Source organism: Camponotus vicinus, unplaced genomic scaffold (genome assembly GCF_025532165.1).
Source record: "Camponotus vicinus isolate PSW18456_S1 unplaced genomic scaffold, iyCamVici1.0 SCAF_11, whole genome shotgun sequence".
NCBI lineage: Eukaryota > Metazoa > Arthropoda > Insecta > Hymenoptera > Formicidae > Camponotus > Camponotus vicinus.
Genome location: NW_028141947.1, coordinates 14370866 through 14385233, shown reverse-complemented (window position 1 = coordinate 14385233; position 14368 = coordinate 14370866). Strand labels below are relative to the sequence as shown.

General features: G+C 37.7%; 3 protein-coding genes across 8 annotated transcripts in view; 2 read left to right on the top strand and 1 right to left on the bottom strand.

Annotated features, from left to right (window-relative positions):
- Window positions 1-307: 307 nt before the first annotated feature.
- On the top strand, window positions 308-6625 carry LOC145961360 (sodium-coupled monocarboxylate transporter 1-like). Of its 2 annotated transcripts, none has more exons than XM_083081477.1 (9): window positions 308-325; window positions 960-1204; window positions 2030-2375; window positions 3461-3615; window positions 4146-4286; window positions 4353-4461; window positions 4880-5101; window positions 5297-5805; window positions 6184-6625. In XM_083081477.1, the coding sequence occupies exons 2-9, from the start codon at window positions 984-986 to the stop codon at window positions 6275-6277; spliced, it is 1797 nt and encodes a 598-aa protein (XP_082937603.1). In that variant the 5' UTR covers window positions 308-325; window positions 960-983; the 3' UTR covers window positions 6278-6625. The 2 variants fall into 2 exon arrangements, with proteins under 2 accessions (XP_082937603.1, XP_082937602.1); XM_083081476.1 differs by lacking the exon at window positions 308-325 and adding an exon at window positions 336-513.
- Sema1a (semaphorin 1a) overlaps window positions 5657-14368 on the bottom strand; it is a 366157-nt gene continuing 357445 nt past the window's right edge. For all 5 annotated transcript variants that reach the window (XM_083081468.1, XM_083081469.1, XM_083081474.1 and 2 more), the window contains one exon: window positions 5657-5831. The gene's annotated coding sequence lies outside the window, so the exon portion shown is untranslated. The remainder of the gene's footprint in view (window positions 5832-14368) is intronic.
- Window positions 14019-14368, top strand: part of LOC145961363 (uncharacterized) — a 49430-nt gene continuing 49080 nt past the window's right edge. Inside the window, exon 1 of the mRNA XM_083081482.1 lies at window positions 14019-14206. The gene's annotated coding sequence lies outside the window, so the exon portion shown is untranslated. The remainder of the gene's footprint in view (window positions 14207-14368) is intronic.

Below are 14368 nucleotides of genomic sequence, written 5' to 3'. Positions count from 1 at the left end.
AAAACGGGTTTTCTCTTCGGCTTTTTATATCTCATATCGATAGAGTATCATATCGATTTATGTGATCTCTGGGATATATTACCTTATCGCGAAGGATATATGATCGATGAAAAATTGATATAATTTTTTGGCAAATAAGCGATTAGTGATATCAATGTAATTTTTGGGAGAATGCAACGTAAAGACTCCTATTTAAGAATTTTTGTCTATTTGCGGAACCTTCTGAGTCGCAGCATTTTATCTATAGTGTTATAAATCTAACTGACATTGCACGAAGTATCAGCCGAACATATAGTATCGCATTGCATGTTATCGTTGTCAGTAGGTATGTAGAGTTCATCAAGTACTTTTCCAAATTCCTACTGTTTTATTAGATGTGTATACATAATCAGATCACGTAAACTGGATTTTTCCGAAATCCAGTGTTATTTTAGTGTCGGAATAGTGCATTCAACATTAATTTAGACCGCCATATTAGATAAGTAAAAAGAAAATAATCGAGATATATTAAATGTAAGTATAATTGGCAATATGTAACATATATTTTCAAAATTTGGATGTGTGCGTAAAATTTAGAACAAGATTATCTATAAATTCATTTCTATTCGAATATAAACATAATCTTGTTTAAAGCATTTCTCGACAAAAAGTTAAAAAATTCAATTAAACAATTAAAGAGGATAGATATTAAGTATTTTACACGCAGTGCGTGAGATACTAGCAAGAGACATGTTTCGTGCTATAAATCATGAGAAGTCATTAAAAACACTCCCTGTTTAATAACTTGGTTCACTTTCGTTCAATCCGTTTATGTATTGCGAAAGACTGGTATAATCTCACTTTCTACTTTGCATCAAGAAAGAAAGTGTTCGGTGTTTAAATGTAACAGTCTAACAACTGCATCTTACACGCGTATATCTGAAACGTGTCGCGGATACTCGAATCTTTAAAACACGCAGTTCATCAACGGGAACAAATCCGGGATGATCGCCAATGGTACGGATTCATTTTTTGTGGGTCAAGAATTGAAGGAACTCGCTTTCGGATGGACCGACTACATTCTGTTCGCTGGTCTGCTGGGCATCAGCATCCTTATCGGCATTTACTTTGGCTTCTTCAGCACGAAACAGGATAATACTACTGAATATTTGCTCGGCGGCAAAACCATGTCCTTTTTTCCGATTAGCATGAGCCTCATAGCCAGGTGACTTGTAAACATTTGCCATTTCACCGTTTCCGATATTATTTTTATCAGGAATAGCACAATCTGTTTAATTAGAGTAAAACATATAATTTTTATTTTTAATTATTTATTTGAGTGAGCCATCTTCGCATATATTTTTTTAGATAAAATCTTCACTATAGAAATATATAGTAGTACCTATATTAATTTAGTCTTGTTATATCAAAAGTTCAACAAAAGTTAAATTTTAAAATTTATTTTACACAAAATATCTCAAAATTGTTGGACATTCCTCAGAATTAATCAGAATTAATCAGAATCCTTTATTTAATTTCGAATAATTATTAGCAAAAAAAAAAACGAGGAAAAAGATAATTATATTTGACAAAATGAGAGACCATCAAAAAGCAAAGAATATCTCAAATAAAAATGATATCTCGCTTTTGTAACACTATCATAAAACTATTAAGCTTAAAGATGATGGAGAGCCTTAATAGGGCTTAATTGGTGCTTCAAATTAAAATTCTGATAAAATTTACCTATGATTTTTTTAAATGCAATATAAAATTTTATTATTTATGAATTCATATGATTTTTAATGTACACAAGATATCCTCCAATTTTCCATTATTAATTACTGTAAAGCTATTGGTATCTTTCTGCGGAAAAACCTTTGTTGACAAATTGATTTTTAAATAACAAAAAGCAACAAATCTGTACTTATATTAAAGATATTTAACAGGAGATGTGTTAGAAGAGACGATATATAACTTAATTTTAATTAATTTCGTATTTAAGAGTGTGAAAAAGAAAATCCATCTCTAACGGGGATAAAATTTGTTTCAGTCATGTATCGGGGGTATCTTTGCTCAGCGTGCCTTCCGAGGTGTATCAATACGGGACGCAATACGCAGCATGCATTTTCACATCTTTGATCAGCTGTTTCTTAATCATAGTCATATATCTGCCGGTGTTTTATAAACTACAGCTGACAAGCACTTTCGAATATTTGGAAATTAGATTCGCCAGGCCCGTCCGGATATTAGCATCCTTTCTCTTCACCCTTTCGCTGGTGATTTATGTGCCACTGATAATATACGTGCCGGCATTAGCCTTCTCGCAAGCAACGGGGATGAATCTGCATTATGTTGCGCCAGTGATATGCATGGTGTGCATTTTCTACACGACTGTCGTAAGTGAAATATATTTATATATGTATATAATATGCTTTTAATCGTTGTTGTAAATTTTGAATCTTTATACGATAAACATTTGCTATCGAAGATAACGATTTGTTATCAAAGTAAAGTTTGTATTGCACTTAAATTTTTTAGAGGAAAAAAAGTTTAATATGTTTGTAAATTTAAGAAACTTTCCTTGAAAACATTTCTGATGTATTTATGAGACTTAGACATTACGACTCATTCGATTGCACTTGAATGAAATATAGCAGACGCTATATTATCATCTATTAACATTCGCATCTACTGTATATTGAAATAGAGATTATCAAGATCATAGAATGATCATGTCTAGATTAGCAAAAAGATCGCGAGAACTCCAAAATAAAACATCCATGACGCATCTTTACACGTCACTCGCATTTTCACTTTCACTTATTATAGCTTTATCAGATATTGTAGAACAATTTATTGTAGAACTATTTAGACGAAATGTACGGCTAAATGACAGTTATAAATATGAATGACAGTTATAAATATGAATGACTATTTAAAATAGACTATTTAAAATAGAATTATCTAGAGGTTTGTTGAGCAACTCTGGTCTTATCTTTTTCAAAAGTTGGATATTTATGATACAACATCGCATGCAGTAGACAGGTGAATTGTTTATAGGTACACATTAGAGTCGAGTTCGATATCTTGATTAATGAAAACATGTGCGATTAATAAATAATATTTGAAGACATTTGATATAATTTTTTTTTAAGATGCAACCTATATAACTCGATAACGTCAATTGCATTACAAACTGCGCTATAAATAATAAAATTAATGCGCAAAATTATTTTTAATACACGTGTTGTTCTTTCTCAACATGTATGCGATAAGATATCCATGTATCAATAATGATTTATAAAATACACGAATCACGGCGCTCCATTATAATAGCATTATTATGCAATTGTACGATATTCTCTCGAGTTTACGTTTCACCGACTCCCCAATCGTACCGTTTGATTCTCTGCACGTCGCATCGTGACTGACACTGATACCTTTATTGTATCGCAAGTAATCTCTCTTTGAAAAAACTCAGGGAGGTCTGAAAGCTGTCGTATGGGCGGATACGGTTCAGATGACGGTGACTCTCGGAAGTCTCGTTGCAGTTGTGATTTTGGGTACCATCGCCGTGGGCGGCGTCGGCGCGACCTGGAGAATAGCCGAAGAGGGTGGTAGAATTGTGTTTTGGAAGTAAGAACGGTATTTATGTATACTTTTTATACGTTGCCATCTATTAAAAGAAGAGGATCATTTTTAAAAATGAAACAAAGCCGCGGATATATAACCGCACACAATGTCAATTAATTAAATTGCCTCGATTGCGTTATCAATCAATAAACGTAAGTCAATTCCAAAATATTATTTCGCGCATGTGATACAGCTTTTCTAAATATTAAATTGCATTTGTGCATGTTACATTGTAGCTCTTTAAATATTGTTTACATATACGCGTTATTTCTTCTTACAGTCGTATTGCCATGTACGTTTTCTCCGTAAGATTTTTTATATAATTACACGTTGTGAAAATGATGTGTAGCAATATATATTGATTTATTCAGGTTTAATATCCGATCTATAAAATGCTAACCATATAATTAATTAGAGTAAAATTAACTTCAATATTTTTTTATTAACTGTATAATTATACACGCCATAAAAATGAAAATGATAACTAAATGAAACTGCTGTTAGAAATTATATTAATTAATTCTTATTTACAGCATGGACCCCAACCCTTTCCTCAGAAACTCATTTTGGGCTACATCAGTGGGAATGACAATGACGTGGCTAACGTCGCTGGGCATTAGCCAAGTTTCTGTACAAAGATTCCTGGCAGTGCCTAATATTCAGGAAGCGCATAAGTAAGTGTGCGAATACCAGAATTGCTTATGACAAATGACAACTATTTTATACGAATATTTTTGTAGGTCAATATGGTGCCTAGGTGTAGGTTTAGTGATCGTAAAACTGGTCTCCGTCTTCACCGGCCTTACAATGTATGCAAGGTATCACAAATGCGATCCCATAAGTACACATGTAAGTTTTAACATTTATTAGCTTTTAACTTAACACTCGCTAAGTATCTTAAAAACATATGAAGAATGCGTGATAAAAATAACTTAAAATTTTAAAAACACATTTCTTTCGAAAACCACTCTTCTTGAGGTTTTAATATATTGATTTTTTTAGATTTTTTTAGATAACAGAAATTAGTTTACACTTATAATAAATTTTTTTTTTTACATTTATTTCATAAAATATAAATTTTCTTTATTAAATTTATTATATTTATAAACCCTTTAGTTCAGCTTATCTTCTTTGGCCATATTCTTATATCGCATCTCATGTAGAGATAAATCGTGCAATTAAAGTAAGATTAAAAAGTCGGGTAGTTAAAGGATTAAATAAAAATGCTTTCCATAAAGATTCAGTAAGAGAATTAACTTGTTTCCAGGTGGTAGCAAGCAACGACAAGATATTGCCATATTACGTGCTAGATGTAGCCGCGGATGTTCCGGGACTTCCTGGCCTCTTTCTCGCCGGTCTAGTGAGCGCCGGTCTCTCGACGATGAGCGCCGGACTGAACACAGTCGCCGGCACGATTTATGAGGATTTCATCGATCGCTGGATGCCAGAGAGCAACGACAAAGAGAATAAAGCCGCCAACATTATGAAGGTACAAAGACAGAACATATTATGCGGATCTGAAATCGTGATAAAAACAGATTTTCTTTTTCCCTCTTTCGTAATATGATATCATTAAGCGCAATTTGTCATATAAAAATAAAAATAATTTGGATCATCGTTTTAACAAAAATTTACTAAATAGGCAATATAAGTAACACGTTTCCACAATGACTTTTATCCTCAGGTTACGGTGGTTATCTTAGGCATCCTATGCGTGGGCATGGTGTTCGTCGTGGACCTACTCGGCGATATCTTCCAGTTGTCCCACGCTATGTTCGGTATTACCGCCGGTACGTTGCTCGGTTTGTTCTCGTTGGGGATGCTAGTACCTTGGGCGACGACCAAGGGAGCAGTAGTTGGCGGACTGATCTCGATAGTGACGATGATCTGGATCATCATCGGCACGCAATGGCATAAGATGAACCATCGCGTCTACCACGAATCACTGCCGTCTACGACGGACGGTTGTCTGAATATGTCTAGTTTATTTAATCATACGATTGCAACGACGCAGAATTTGACTCAAGTCGAACCCGTGGATGAGCCTTTCTTCATATACAGAATATCCTTTATGTATTACACGTTATTGGGCGTCCTGATTGTAATTGTAGTCGGTACGATAGTCAGCTTCATTTGTGGCGCTTCTGACTTGAGCGAGGTCGACCGAGATCATTTTCCACCATGCATCACCAGGTGTGTTCGAATACTTCGTTATAATTCTGAAATATATAGAAAATTTTTTAAATATATAGGATATATAAAAAATACAAAAATATTTCTTTATAACCATTTGATTGGAATCTATCATTATAAAAAGTATTTTGTTCACTCTGATTATATATCTATATGTTAGAATTGCGAAAAGTTGATAAAGTCAAAAAGAATTAATCTTTTCATTTTGCTATTTTGTATAAAAATTATTATGGCGTTAAAGATTTAAGTAAGATTCTGATATTCAACTTATTTTAAATATTTTTATCATTTATATATTTACACACACACACACACACACACACATATTTATTTATTTATTGTTAATTTTTTATATGTATATTATTACATTATTTGCAGATTTATGCCACCTAAAAAATATATGGAGATATCATTGCATACAGTACCGACAGCGCTGGTAACCAATTTAGAAAAAGAAGAACTGAAATCTTAAAACATGTATATTTTATCCTCGCAAATCTCTTCTCCGATATCACGATATTATTACAGCAAAAGAATGTAAACGTGCGCTAGAATATTTGAAAAATCGTTCGATTGCAAGTTTTGTGATCTCTAATAATATTACATACTAATTATAATATAAAAACTCTAATATTAATACGTAAGCGAATACGATAAATATTCTATCATAATCTCTCCCTCTAATTTCCATAGAACGAACTCAAGTAAAGACTGTCTTGAGAGAAGTTTAATTCAAGCTTTTAATATATCAACATTGATACACACAGATACGATAAAGATATTTATATATATACTGAACCGTCCAAGGAATAAAAAGAGAGAGAAGGAGAAAAAGAAAGTTTCAATCAATAAATCCTTAATATCATAAATTATTGGAAGACAGCAATCGACAGACAAACAAACGCATTTGCCAAGGGATAACTGTATCTAACTGGCTCGTTCAGAGTTGAAAGCACCCATTAGACGTCGATGAGGGTGTCAAATTGACTAGATTATATATCTGCCCCACGCATCTCAATACAAACAAGTCTCTCCCATCTGATACATCTAGAGGAACGATGCCTATCGGATTAGGGCCGAATGTAAATGCCGCGGAAGTTTTTTGTCGAGTCATTCGTCGAGTCTCTCTTTAAAATCCGCGATGGATTCGACCATCACGGCGTGAGTAAATTATTGAACCTTTGGCTCGTTTCTCGAGAAGCGCGTAAAATTATCGACTTGATCATTAGCGAGCTTTTTCGTCACGAATTCGAGACGACGAAACGAAGAATTCTTATCAATGTCCGAGATGCGATCTCTTGTCAACTCTTAGGCGACGAAAGCTTCGACTAAAACTATTCCGCGGGAACATTCCACATATATCTACGGTGGAGAACCAACGTGTCCTATCTCGAAGCGGCGACCACATTCCACCGCAGAGCGTTTTATTTTATTGGGCTAAAAGGTGTCAAATATATGTGGCAGGGGACCCATCTACTTACATACCGACACGCGAGTTTGAGAGAATCCTCCGTCCGTTCCCCGTCGCCCTTCCCTTCTTCTTTCTATTCGGTTTGATCTCAACGTGTGAGTAAAATCCCGAAGTGAGAGGACCCGGTTCGCATTGTGACCGAATGACAGATTTTTGACAGATTCTGTCTGATTTGGTGTCGAGTGACAGACCTGAGAGGCCCGATCGCGCGCAGCCTCCTCGTGGTTGGCGTTGGTATCGCCTCTTTACACCAAGTATCTCAAAAGCTTGACTATGCTCCGGTAATCCTTCATGTTAATTATTTTTACATTTGTGACATTACGATAACGATAAAAATTTGAATTTAGAAAAAATTACATTTATACCAAAAGCAAGAAAATAAATGTAAAATTTTAATAAATTACCTAGATTCGTTAAGGAAATTATTATTAATCAACAAATAATATTGATATATTTAAAATAAATCAAAGATGGTCCACATAAAATAATTATTCCATTGATACAGAAAATAGCTAAATTATCTTTTGCGTTCTAATTTTCTTTTTATTTTTAACTCTTATTATTTTTAAAATATAATTAAACGCAATTCATATTTTTATCTTTCTTTCATATTTTTAAAGAGAATCTTTCGTCTTGCGTTCTTTATGTTATAGTTACCTACTCATAATCAGCTAGACTCTCGCTACAAATCTGTATGTAGGTCGAAGACAAATTTCCGAGATTCGGTCGCAGCTACTTTACGGTAAAGGTTGCCTGGTTTCTGTATATGCGAAATCATCATAATAGACCAGGGGGCTACGGTATGGGATACGACTTATTTTGTCGACAATGCACACGGTCAGGCGTTAATATAAAGAGGCATAGTGCACCCCGCTAACGTGAAAATTATTCTGTCAAACATTCGGATGTCGGATTTACGCCGGCGTTCGTCTACGACACGCATTTTCAGAAAGGACACGTCAATCGCGGCCGCTTTCGGCTGCAGATGCCGAAAGGGTGTCTCGGTCAATGAGATGCATACCAATCGGTGCACATATTATTATAGGTATAACAAGAATGTTGTACATGTCACACGGTATTTAGTTTTTAAATAGTTAATTCAACCATTTATATATTTTCTGTTGAATGGTATACTTTTAGGGCATCCAAAATAACGACAAATATTAAGAATATTATACACCAATAAAGTGCAAAATTGGAGAAAAGAATAATTATAAACGGAGCTTGATACGATTGTCATCAAAACTCTACATTTAAACTAATAAATTTATTTATTGAAAACAAATTATTTTTAAAAATTATTAAAAGTAAATTGTTTTTTAATCAAGATAAGTTAATACATATTTTTGTGCATAGAATAAATCAATTCAAATATCACATTCGTTATATTTCTTTTCGAAAGATATCATTTCAGGCTACGAGTGCACAAAATAAAATCGAAAAATTCGAAAATGATTTGTTTGAAAGAACTTCGGACTTTCCGTCTTCGATCGCTATTACTGTTTTCGTTGTAAAAACTGTCGCATGACGAAGCACGAACACAATAGCTTCGAGACGAGACGGAAAACTACAAAACAGCTCCCGCCTGCAAACACGCGGAATATTGTGACGTTTCTTCTCCGAATGACATTCAATTTTCAGGCTGGTAACGTCTCGCGTGCCCCCGACCGCACGCACTGTATGCGCTATATAATAGAGAATACGATATATCCCGTGCACATCCCCAACCTCCCCCTTTTCGTCGATCAACGATGCAGCTACTCTAGACGGGCAGCCGGGGTGCTTTCCTAGTAAATACAAACAAACAACAATCGGCCTCCATTTCTCTGCCCACGAGATCGGCGAGACGGGCGAACAGAAGGTGTATCGTATGTAGCACGGGGATGATCAACTGACAGTTCTAACGTGACCCTCGAGTTCGAATTTTGCGTTGAAAAGTCGATCTTTTGTTATCTTATTCTATTATTTCTTAAATAAAATGTAGTTTGTATAGAAAATAGACTATATAAAATATAGATTTATAAGAATATTATTTCAGAAAATTTTGATTAATTTTCAATGATCTATGAGTGCTATGTATTTTAAAGTTCAATTCACAATCGAGAAACGTTTTTTTGTCCAAAGAAATTTTAGATGCATAAAAATATGAATTGAAAATTAATTTCGAAAATTTTTTTTACTCGGAGAATATTTTTATTGTTTTTATTGTATTATTTTTTTACCACCTTTTTTTTTCCTATAGTTCATTCGAAGAATAACATGTTTAGATTCCAAAAAAGGAGTTGACTGTTCCTGCTTGAGTGCATTATACAACCCAACTGGTCTGTGAATATGAAAACACATCCAAACACGCGTTCGGAGAAAGAGCCGGGATGTATATGTGACGGGACCAAATCACACAAAGAAATAGCCCAAATAGCTGCATAAAAGGTTTGTCGGAGTAAAATATTCATTTTAAAAGTATTATTAAACGCAGTAATCCTCAAACCTTGCAATACATCTTTTTATTTCTCTAATGTCTACATTCGTGATTTCTTTTTAATTAAACTGTGCTTCCGAAACTTCTCAAGCTTTATATAAAATTTATGTTATCCTTTTAATATATTTCCACTGCCACAATTATATTTTCTATTCAATAGACAATATATAATATATTGAAAAATTAAATGTACATTATACTAAATAAGAAATTATAAAAATTTGAAATTCTTTATGTTTATACCAAGAAAATATTTTGCGAGGAAACCGCAAAAAAACATTTAAATGCATTTATGAAATATGATAAAAAAGTTTCTTGATTATCCTAAGGATTTTTATCTTTTATATTTACTATTTCACTATGATGTCAAATTAAAGTTCATTAAGTTTAACAATATATAAAAATAAAATATCTTCAATTGTCTGATAAAAATATAGAATGTAAATAATTTTAAATAATTTATGTCGGAATTTTTATTTCTTTTTTTATCATATGTCATTTATCTTGCAGTGAGCAATTTTTAAAATTTTTTTAGCTATTCGAGAAATTAATTTATTATTTTATTTTTTTAGCTATTTGAGAAGTATATATCGCATGAAAAATGAAAAACGAGTTCGTCTGCGTCTCTGGACCAATGTATTGTATACAAATGTATATGATATCCTGTTGACATAGCTATACACTCGGCGAAAGAGGAGAAATATACAAGTATTCTTGTAGCAGCGAGATATAGATTGTACAAAGAAAGTTAAGATATATACGTTGCCTGGCTCCGAACGCATCCCTCCTCTTCTTTTCGTATAGAAAAGGTCACGTTTATTCTCCTGTAATACATCTATACAGGTTGTCTTAAAAGCAAGATGCATTTTTCTAATGCATATTTCCATAAAAGGATAAACTAAGAAAAATAAGGTTTCTTTTCCAATGTCTTTGATTATCGAGACAGTAGGAAATTAAACTTTCGCGGAATGTAAGTAGAAAATAAAATCTTATTAATTCATTTAATTTCTTTCGAATTTTATTTCATGCTTTATCTCAATAGAAGTTCAATCTTAAGTCTAATTAACTATTTAACGTTTTAAAAGTATTGCATGAAAATTGATTAAATTTTATTACAAATTGTATTCAAAGCTCATTAAAAAGTGCACAAAGAAATTATGTAATAACTGAAACATTCTATACATATCGTGTTATAACAAGCAGATGTTGCAATTACATGACGTATACAGCTTTTCAAGATACTTTTCGACAATAGATATCATAGCAAAGATATAGAAATTAAGTTTACTAGAAATTTTTAGAGAACCCAATACTTAATAAAGGTAGAATAAACGAATTATTACAAATTATATAATATATAAAAGAAATTTAAAAGATTTATTTTGCAACGAAAGAGAAAGAGAGAATTGGACAATTATATACGATACAAAATACATATATGGAAAAAAAATATTTTTTTGTTTTTCGTAGACGATAAAATAACAATAATTAATTAATTTATTCTTTATTATAATTTCCAGAGTTTGCTATCTCTAGAACGTCTCTGATACTAAACTGATACGTATTCTCTCGCGCATCATTATACTTGTTATCGCGTCAATCGTCGATGTCAATAGCGGACGCGCAGAATCACGCGTCCGCGAGGTATCTAGAATTTCCGGGACTTCCGCCAAACACGGCCCGCATGTATCGGGAAACAGGAGAGATCGGGGAACAGAGAGAGAAAGAAAGAGAGAGAGAGAGGAACAAAAACACGCAAAGTCCCTGGACGCCGCGCGCGGGCTTTTGGCCTGACCTCGCTTTGCCACCAATTAGCATCTCCCTTAATGACGATCGCCGAGCGTACACGCGCGCTCGCGTGACGTTCAACACGTCGATGCATACACACGTACATACATACGCTTCGTCCGTCGACCCACACGTGCGACGCGAGACGAAAGGGAGCCGCGCTGCGAGAGAGGTCCATAAAAAAAAAATCCGTCGTCCCCACCGCTCATGGTTGCCCCCACTATCGCGCTCTCGCCCTACCAAACTCGTAATGAATGCAACGTGCGTACCCCTGCGGTTCCCACTCTCGCGTGTCGCGCTCCCCCACTCGGTCAGCTTCCGTGAAAGATCTTTATTTTGATCGTCGACCGATTAACGGCCACCGAGAGAGTACTCTCCACGCCTTCGCCGCGTCCGTTCGACCAATCGGCTCGCGTGCCGCCAGCCATTTTGGTCCATGCGGAGGCTGCGCGCACGTGCATCATCCCTCACCTCCCTTCGCCCTTGCGGCTGGCCGCGAAGGGTGTTGCCTCGCAGGTGTGTGCTCCATCAGCCGTGTATCCGTGTGTGTACGTGAAACGCGTACGCGCGCGCGTTTGTTCATCGAGGCAGAGTATTTCCATTAGGGAACAGGAGCCGCGAGAGGAAGCTGCGCTCGCTGTATCCTTCATCCGCGGGTAACAAACGCGTTGTCAACATTTCGTGCGGAAACCGAGAATGGCATGGTAAAGTACGTAAAATCGTCGAAATTGCAGCGTGGTCGCATTCACAAATTTCCGCTCGTCGATGTAATTGCGAAATCGAGAGGGCGAGGATCGTACGGGAAAGTTTCGAAGCTGCTTCCTGAATGATTTCATTCGAGGAATAACAACCGAACCGATGAAATATTGTCTCCTCTTTCATCTCGCGGAGAAGCGTTCGGATTTTCTCCTGTCGCGTGCACCGCATTGCGTCTAGATAGTTACAACGACCGTCGTTAAATCTTTAACAACGAACGACGGGGGTGGAAAGGAAGAGAGAAAAAAGGGCAAGAGAGCAAGTTAAGAGCGCGCCCTCCGTTTCCACATCAGCGTTCTTCTTTCTTCTCGTACACGTCGAACATGTTTCTTCGTTTACGTACGAGGGTACGTGTGTGTTCCATCGCGATAGAATCTACGGGGGTGGGAAGAGGGGGGCGAGGGAACCGGGGAGATTGCGCAGTCTCCTCCATTCTCCTCTCGCGCCTACGTATCATCGAGGTAGAGCTTATTTATAACGATAGTGGAGAATAAGAGGGGGAAGAGAAAGACAGGAGATGGAGGAGGAAAGAGACCAATCTTGCGAAACCTCGCCGCTTCTCCGTCTTCCCGCTACCAATTCGTTCGCGGCGTATCCTGGCCACGATGGTGGGATATTTTCCCGGGGAGATGGTAACGGAGGGAGTGCATCAAAAGGCAGGACGATCCGGGACCTCCGCGTGTCGCGCACATCGACGCGAATCTCATGCGCGTGTCAGTGGGGAACAGTTTTTCGTCGATGTGGGTGAACCTCCCCTTCGCATCATATCGGATACACACGCACACACGTGATCCCGTCCTCCACATATCGCGCTCCGAAAGGAGGTAGGCCGATGACAGAGCGGGAGGAGTGGGGTCGAGGGCAGGACGATCCAGGACTACCACATACGAGCGCTATTGTCAGAGTCGCGATGCGCGCTCCAGAAGCGAGACGAATCCCGTTTGTGTGAGTAATCCTTCCTTCCTCCTCCCTCCCCATCATCGCCCTTTCTCCGCGCACACACTCGCGCGATCTTGCTCGTGTCCTTCCCTTCTCCCCCCCTGCCTTCTCCTCCTCCTCGCTTTCCCACTCTTTCCCCATCCTCTCTTCCATGCTGCCCGCGACGCCGTATCTCCCGACATCACGGATACAAGCAGACGCGCAACGGCAGCGTCCCCGGAGCGGAGCGTGCGGGTTCACGGGGAGACGCAGGTCGGGTAGGCTTTCTTGGTGGAGGTAGTGGACGGTAGTGGGGACCGTGAAACCAGGATCGAGAGGAAGGGGATCGCGCGATTCAGGATTTACGTCGTGAGCACCACCAAACGGCGGTACCACGAAGCACACGGCGTCGTCGCCCTGCCATCGCCGAGGATCGACGTCGTCGACGGCGTTGAGAGAGCAGCACCCGGGTGACAACGCTCGCTCGCGCGCGGGACAGACGTTACGCGGGTCCACATTGACGGCGACACGTTTACGCGTCCATCGCCCCGCGACACGGCGGATCAACCATTCACGAAGTGAGTAAGTCATCTATCGATAGTCTGCGTAGTCTCCTCCGATCGTCCCGACGCGACATCGGATTCTGGGTCATTCGCGATAGTAACAAAACCGTGGCATCGTCGTCGCCAATCGTTATCGATCACGAGCTACATCAAAATAGCCGAAAGTACTCGCGGAGTCCTGACACTTTCGGAGTGACGCGCCGTTCATTGAGATGATTCGCGAGTGACGACTTTACGAGAAGGAACAACGAAGACAAGGAAGAGGACGAGGACTATAAAGTGGACGGTAGCGATCGCACGTGGCAGTGGCTGGACGATAGTAGGACGTGGACAAGGACACCCCCAGGAAGCGTCTACGCGGAACGTCCAAGGATTTCGTCCCCAGCCGGCACGGGGCAGCGACGCGTCGAGAGTACGTCGGGAAAGGTAAGCGAGAACTCATCAGACGATAGCTATATAAAAAGTATTGGGTAAACACGAGGTAGCTTTCGAGTGCTCCAAGTTTCGTGGTTAAAAAATCGAAAGAGAGAATCTTTCAATATTTTGAGATTTTTTTTCAAGTGCTAAGATTGCACATGCATTTCTCAT